General features: G+C 34.2%; 1 protein-coding gene across 1 annotated transcript in view; it reads left to right on the forward strand.

The window, feature by feature from the left end:
* The window catches only part of LOC106463765 (nucleosome-remodeling factor subunit BPTF-like), a 100151-nt gene that overhangs the window by 45301 nt on the left and 46596 nt on the right, over positions 1–8254 (forward strand). The window contains 1 exon segment of the mRNA XM_022391357.1: positions 3006–5577. Within this exon segment, the coding sequence (XP_022247065.1) occupies positions 3006–5577 (2572 nt within the window).

Below are 8254 nucleotides of genomic sequence, written 5' to 3' on the forward strand. Positions count from 1 at the left end.
TATATATATATATATATATATATATATATAAAAATGTATAATGTACTGAAATTTAAGCTATTTTATCTAAACATTTATGTTTTTGTGTTATTATTTGTGTTCATTCGAGAATGAAAGAGGCATAATTTATTTTTATTCCCTAATTTTTTTATGGCAGTTGCGAGATCGGTCAAATTTACCGAACCAATACAGAGATTAATTACTGAAAATAACAGATAAAATATAAAAATTTTTTTCTTAAGAAATGTTTGATAACTATCCAGACATTATAAAGATTTTGCTTGTGAAATTTCAAAATTTTCTGATGCATAAAAGTATTTTTAATCTTAAGATGAAAATTATTTTGCATGATAGATAGGCAAGATGTGAAAAGAAAAAAGAGGCAAGAGAGAAACATTGCCTTACAAACCTTAAGATGTAATAAAAAAATGTTAATGCTTTCATATGCATATTATTGTAATGTTTACTGATAAACTGCCAAATTTCATTAACATTCGCTTAATAATTTAAAAGTTATAGCATGAAAACTATAACAAGCACAAAATGCTTACGAGGTCGGTCCTAGGGACCAAGCCCGGGTTGAAAGGGTTAATCAAGAAAAAGCAATATGGTCTTTTTTTGAACAACTGAAAATTTAAGTTTATATTACTTTTAATTTATTTCCTTTAAAATTTTTGGTATATTTTGTCTTCAAACAGAAGTAATATTCATGAAGTTCATTAATGGCTTAAATCAGAGCAGTTTTTGTACTGGATTTTTCAACATAGTATAATGTTAAAGAACATAGAGTTATGTATCTGCCCTAACCACTACCAAGTTTAATGAACATTTCATACATATAAAGCACTCACTCATGATTCCTTAGTTTTAGGATAAACAATGTATACACCTGCTCTTTCTATTACTATTAAAATGTTAAGTGTTGAACTTAGTTTATACAATGATCAAAGTTTTTATTTAGATCCAAGCCAGATGTAATGTTTGATAGGTAAAGTTTTACAGTTTTCAAATGTTTAACTAACTGCCAGAACATAACCAGTTGCATAATGCAACATGTATTGGGTGATAGTGAAGAAAAACCCCATATCTAAAATATCTTAAAAGCTACTTTTCCAGGGGGAACTAAATTATATATGAGGTACGATGAGAATCACAGGTTTTATTCAAGAAGGTTTGTATTTTGCAGTGCATAGTGATTCAGAAGCTGTCATAGAAGGTGTTCAATATGTTTCTCACTCAGTCAATAAATTAAGCCTATTATTAAATGAAGGTACTGTAAACATCATATATTCTAGACAGTGTTTATTATTACCTACTATTTTATTTTTTATGGCTATGATCAGATCTTCTAAACTTCATTGGCTACTCTGAGGAAATCTCATAGACAAAAGTCTATTGAGGCAGTGTCAGTATTTGCATGAATAGATGTCATATGGTTCTCTCTTCAGTGAAAATGTTGGATTTACTCCATCTTGTGTGGAAGATGGTCTTTATGCCTTGCTTCTCTAGGCATGGAATAACATGGTTTTCCAAATTATTTCTTCAATTTATTGAAACAATTTGGGCAAGACCAACTTCATCAATAATTTCAAACAATTAACAATCCATTTTAAATGTGATATAATGACATAATGATAATCAGTAGGCTCCTGGTAATGTGGTCGTGGGTTTCTTCAGTGATCCACCTAACTAAAATCCAGTTTGAAAAGTTGATTCACTAAGTTGCATCACCTTTCTTAATCTTATGCAGGTGTATAAAGTGATAAACTTTGGGCTGTAGTATTTTATGATTAAATTTTAACACTGTAGCTTATGGTAAATAAAGTTCTCCAGCAGTATTCTTCCATTTACTTCTTCAAAAAACATCTATGTTTTTTTTTATATATATTGGACATTCTAAGCAACCTCCACTACTTTTAAGAAAATAAGCACTCACTTTCTATTTCAAACTGTCTTTTAAATAAAATAAAACTGATGAATTTTGAGAGCACAGTGAACCACCATGTAACCGTGCACATTGTCACATTTAAATTATAGTGAAAAAAGTAAATGAAAAGTAATAAAAGCATTATGATATGACATTGAAACATCTTGTACTGTGTCAAAACGTTTGAAAATAAAATTGTTATTCTGAGTGTGACTAATGCAGTTTTGTTCCTTTTGAACAAGACATTTTAAAGAAGTAATCCTTTTAAATGTGGAAATTTTCATTATAATTACTTCTAGCTTAACAAGATATAAAAATGAATTAAACTAATTTAAAATATACATTTATATATGTAGTTATGAAAAATGGCAACTGCCAGTTAGTATTTAATTAGGAGATATTTGAAACTTGACAAGCAGTTGCCAAGTTCAGAAGTTTGGGGTATTTTTTATTAGTCGTTTGTATAAAGAAGCTGATTTTCATGGAATGTAGATAATTATTGGATATTTAGTTTAGACTTTTTCTGCAGAAAGAAATATTGTTCAAGTTAATTGGGAATAATTAAATTTGAACTTTTGATTACTTGCAAACTGCAAAATTAAGATTTTTGTCATTGTTTGTGTAAGAAATACAACTATTAAGTATATCATTCCACCTCCATACAGAATTTATGAATATATTTTTGTCTGTCAAATCTACAGAAGATTGTGTAATGTAGGTTTTAGAATTTCTAAGTGGAGTTGCAGGGCTTTCCATTGTAAAACCAACCAAAAGTACAGGATTTTAACTGTAATTGCAAAAGAATCAAAATCTGTTGTAAAGACGAGTTGATGCATATAAATCTTTTTTTATTTTATATATAAAACATCTTCATTGTCTCAATTGAAACTAGAATCTATATATGAAATCCAAGCATTTCTGTACGTAAACGTTGTATAGTTAACAGTTTTTAAAATATTTGGAGTTGAAAATAATATTTGTACATAGACTATTCAACATAATAAGCTTTGTTGTTTTTCATTGAATTTGTATTATATCAGTTTTTTTTTTCTTCTTCTTCTCCCCATCTGTACACTAGGTGTGGAAGCAAAAAGGGGAAGAGTACCGAATCAATGGTCAAGGTGGTTGGATGTGGATCAGCAGCACTCGTATGGCACGCCATTTGTCCTCCTGCAACCTGGGTCTTCGAGGAGGACCAGCTAAAGTGGTATTAGCACTAAGAGGAGGTCAAAGTGGAGCAAAAATAATTGATGCATGGGGAGGCTCAAAGTGTAAAGATGTACCAGTGTCTATAAAAAATGCTTCTGAAAATTTCAGTGGTTCTTCTGAAAAGTCCAAATGTGAAACAATGCAGAGTCTGGTAGCAGAAAGAAGTACTGAAGATGGTGATAATCAAAAAGAGGCTGCTAATATTGTTAATCAAACTTGTTTTAACAATGTGAAAGAAGAACAAAAGAACATGGAATTAGATAAAGAAGATTATAAAGTCAAAGAGAAACTGACAGAGACAAGTGAAGTTGTCCAAGAACAGTCTGTTTCACCAGTGAAAAATGAAGTTGATGAAGAAAAAATGGATGTTGATAAAACCTTTGAAATTTCTGCTGAGAAAGATGCATGTAAAATAGATGATGCATCTGAAATACCAAATTTTTCAGAAGCTGATAGTACACAAACATTTACAGAAGAATCAAAAACAGACCTTTCCTGTAATGTGGATGCTGATAAAGTTGAAAAGTCACATTCCATTGATCTTCCACATGTTCAGGAGAAAGACTTTGGAGAATATCAAAGTTCAGAAAAAGGTCATGCTGATGATTCATGTTTAGATAAGCAGATAATGCATGATTTGTTTATTTCAGACAAACCAAACAACGGTAATAAAGCCAAGAGGATAGAATTATCAGAGAATCAAAAGAGAGTTATGAAAAGCAGTATCATGGGTAAACTTAGTTATCTTACAGTGAGTCAAGATCTAAATATGGACCTTATAAATGTTTCTGAATCACTTAAGGCTACTGTTCGTACAGTTTTTCCTAAAATAGCCAAGGCTTCTAAACTAGATGTTTTTTTAGAACGAAGGCTAAAAATGAATGAAATGGATCTGCCTGAAAAGCAGAATATTAAAGAAAACACAAATACAGATAAAGCTGCTGTGAAAGAAGAAAAAGATTCTAATGCTGTCAGTATTAAACCAAAACAGCCTGTTAACAAAATTAACTCTGTGGTACAGGACAATATGTTATATGTCACAACGAAAAATGAAACTCTGGAAGATGCTGATAATAAAGTCTTGAAGTTAAATAAAGAAGAAACTAAATTGCATTTGGAGTTAGATATTAAATCAGCTGACAAGAGATCATTAAATAGCCTACCTAATGGAGAGGTAGGTTTTGAATCTGACAGTGAGTTGGTTTCAGTTAAAGAGAACGAACTATCAAAACCATTAACTACTGTTTGTTACTCTACACTTTGTAGAAGTAATAGAAATAAAGAAAAGCCCAGAACATGCTATGCACCACTTTGTTCAACTAGGTTACAACATAAAGTTAAGATAGTTCCAAAAGTTTCCACCAATGAGTCCATAAAAAATGCATTTTTTAGTAAAAATTCTTCCATAAATGAAAAAGAAATTGTAAAAAAAACTGAACCATCAGTTTTCAAATCACCATCTTCTCCACCTCCACTACAACCAATTGTATCCAAATACATTCCATTAATTACAAATTCTCCCACTAGAAATGGAAAAATGAAAAATTCTGTGAAGTCCACTGTGGTAAAAACCACAACTGTGACGGAAGTTAAAACAGTAGTTGTCACTCAATCAACAGTAGCATCAACTACAAGTTTTCCTATGAAAGAAGTGAAAGATAATTTCAAAAACAATTGTAGCGTTAAAGAAACTGTGACATATCGCTCCAGCAGTGAAACTAGCCAGTCATCCACGATTTCTACAGATACTGATGGTAAAGTAAGTGTTTCAGCATTAGCTATGTCACAACAAGCAGCTGATAAGAAAACTGTGACAGTAATGAGTGGTGGAGGCAGGATAAGAACTTCTGCTAGAACTACAACAGAGTCTCGTAGAATCAGTCAAAAGGCAGGTTTGAATGCAACTGTTAACAGTGATGGAACCACTGCAGGAAAAGTATATTTGAGCAAATTATCAAAAAGTACTAAGAAGACCAGAAAAATGGTAAAGAGTTCACTTCCATCATGCTACAAATTTAAAACAACAATTGGGAAAAAGCATAGTATTCTGGTGATTCCAACACATGAACTAAGAAAACTTAGTAGACACTGTGGCATGAAAGAAGTTAGTGGTTTTAATTATGTAGCAAAAACAAACCAATACATTTGGCCTTATGGTATTTGCCCTCGCCCCATATTCAAAATCTGTTGGCGATATCGTACAAAAACCATTAGTTCAATTCATGCTGCTGCACTACAACTACGTGTTTTATGGTGTAGTTTACGCTGGGATGACATCCAAGCCAAGCCACCACCAGGAGGTGTTAATACAATTTCTACAGAGAATGAGGTAACAACAACAGAACTGTTGAAATCTCGCAGTGTGGGACTGTTCAACCAGAGATCAGAATACTTGGTTCGGAGAATCATTGTTCCAATTGATCTTCCTTCCAGACCTCGTGGTGCGTATTCTGATCTTGTATTACACATATCTATTATTCATTATATACTGTTTCCTTTTATATGTTTGATATCTTTTTTTATGTATAACATACGTTACACTTACTATGTTTTCCTTTCTCCTTGTGTATTTGTGATTTGTATATTTTGGATTATAATGCATATTTTTTTATATTCTAAATTTGATGCCTCTTAACTACAATTTGTGATGTACATTTGTTTGCTGTGCATTGAAGTGCATACTAAATGTGAATTTTGACTATTGCCTAATTTGGTCTTAGTGTGGCTCAGTGGTTTGCATGCTGGGCTGTGGAGCTGTTACATCCCATTAGTACCAAACAAACAACAAAAAGCATGATGATCAAATCCCAGTATTTAGTCTGACAAGAGTTGGTGGTGAATGGTGTTGACTAGCTGCCTTCCCTCTAGTCTATTAGTTCAAAATTTGGGATGGCTTTGTACAAATATTCAGTGAACAGTTATGTAGCTGTATACATTTTTATACACATGTATTGGCAAAAATCCTTTACCATACATTGAAAAATTTTGATTACAAATTTGACCTTTCTTTTTTGAATAAATAATAAATAAATTTTGTTATTTTGTTTCTGCAAGTTATTAACACTTTAGTGTAAACTCTAAATAAATTATATACACTACATTTGTTGCTTGCTTCTGGTGTATTAATTGTATTGCACTGTAAATTATTAGATATAAACATTATGTCAATGAATTATTCAGTGGTTGACATTTTTTTGCATAAGTTTTTCTATCCATAATTTAGTTGTAATTGTTACTGTTATTTTATATTTTTAACTGTAAATTTTAACATGTATTTCTGTGCTGTATGTAGGCCTAGACACAAAATGTGGGTTTTACCTGATCTTGATGAAATATGATAGCCTGTGCAGATAGACATTTCTCTGCTGTATATATGACATTATTACATTTTGGGTTTTAACACTTTACAGGTCACACGTTTATATATGAAAATATCTGGGTTAATTTTGTAGTGCAGATTTGATGTTTCTCCAAGGAAATCACCTTAAAAAATAGTTCTTAAATAATACTTATTCTGTTCAGCAATGGATTAGCAAATCATAATATGATGTTTTGATAGATTATAATGTGTTCATATGTACTACATTGACTGCTTTACAGTAATTTATTAGTAGAGTAGTACCTTTTCTAGTCAACAATCCCTCTAAATAAAAGAATATATCCATCTTGTGCTGAGAAGGCACATGCTGATGTGATGCTTCTCCCAAGAAATCACCTCACTGTAGCTACAACAAATTCAAGCATTATAATGGAAAAACATTAATATTGGCAAATTAGGTTTTAAAATTCTTGTCACAAATAGAATATACTTGAAATGATGAAAATAATAATAACCTGACAAACTTTCAGCCCCTCGACGTGGATTCCTGTACATGGTGAGGGGACCTCCCAGGGAAGGTTCTGTATTTTCAGTTACTTTCTCTGGGATCTAAACATCCACCCACGTGTTTACCGTGCGTGGCGACCCGTGAAGGGGAGGAGAGGATCCTGATGGTTGAGTGGTGTCTGGGGCACTGCAACACACCACTTTGGCCTTGAATTCCTGTAGACGGGTGGCCCCCCTAGGGTCAGTCGGCTGGTCCACTGGGGCTAGAGTCAACTGAGTACCAGTGTTTGGCGTTCTCAACGGGTGTTGTGGACATCGTGTCTGATACTGGTGTTTGGGTATAGTGCTCACGAAACCCTGGCGTTGTTGCAGTGTCCTTGTTTGACATTGTAATGCGTCCCCTCGTAGGATTCCATGGCGCTTCCTTGAATTCCTCACGAGGAGTTATTGTTGAGAGGGACTTGAAGTCTATCCCCGAATTGGAGATCCTTGCTGGTTTCTCCAGCCAAGGAGTTTCAGCAGTTCGAAGGATCTCCACTCGTCAAGATGGAATTATGGTGCCGACCTCAGTTTTGATTTTGACGTTTTCATCACCACATCCACCTGCCGCTGTTAAGGCAGGTTATTTGAACTGTAAGGTACAGCCCTATATTCCCAACCCTCTCCGATGTTTTCAGTGTCAGCAGTTCGGTCACTCAAAGACATCTTGTCATGGTTTTGTGATGTGTGCTTGTTGTGGTGGCAAGGACCATGATGCCTACGGGTGCAAACTGGACCCTCACTCTGTTAATTGTAGTGGTTCCCACCCCTCTTACTTTAAGTCTTGCCCTAAGTGGGTGGAGGAGAAAGAGGTACAGTGTTTGAAGACTCTTAATAACATCTCTTATCCTGAGGCTCGGAAGCTATTGTCCCCTACTACATCTCGGACATATGCCTCTGCACTACACTCCACTGCTACAGTGGGAGTGCAGACGGACCTTTCCGTGCCTCCCTCTGAGTCTTTTTCACGCCATGTGCGGGGTCTTCTGCCCTCCATGGATAATAGAGTTGATAGATCTACATCTACTCCAATCTCTGTCCCCACTGTTCCTTCCAGTGACTGCCTGGGTCAACCTCCTCAGGCACCAGCCTCTGGTTTCCATGCGGGTCCTTTTTTGGCCCCTAAATGCAGGACAATTAATCGATCACATCCTTAGTCATTGGATTCTCACTCTGATGACAGGGCTCTGCCCGCTCGTTCAAGGTCAGGATCCATGGAGGTCTATCGACTTACATCTAGTAAAGAAAAATGA

The sequence above is a fragment of the Limulus polyphemus genome, unplaced genomic scaffold (assembly GCF_000517525.1).
Source record: "Limulus polyphemus unplaced genomic scaffold, Limulus_polyphemus-2.1.2 Scaffold1477, whole genome shotgun sequence".
Lineage (NCBI taxonomy): Eukaryota > Metazoa > Arthropoda > Merostomata > Xiphosura > Limulidae > Limulus > Limulus polyphemus.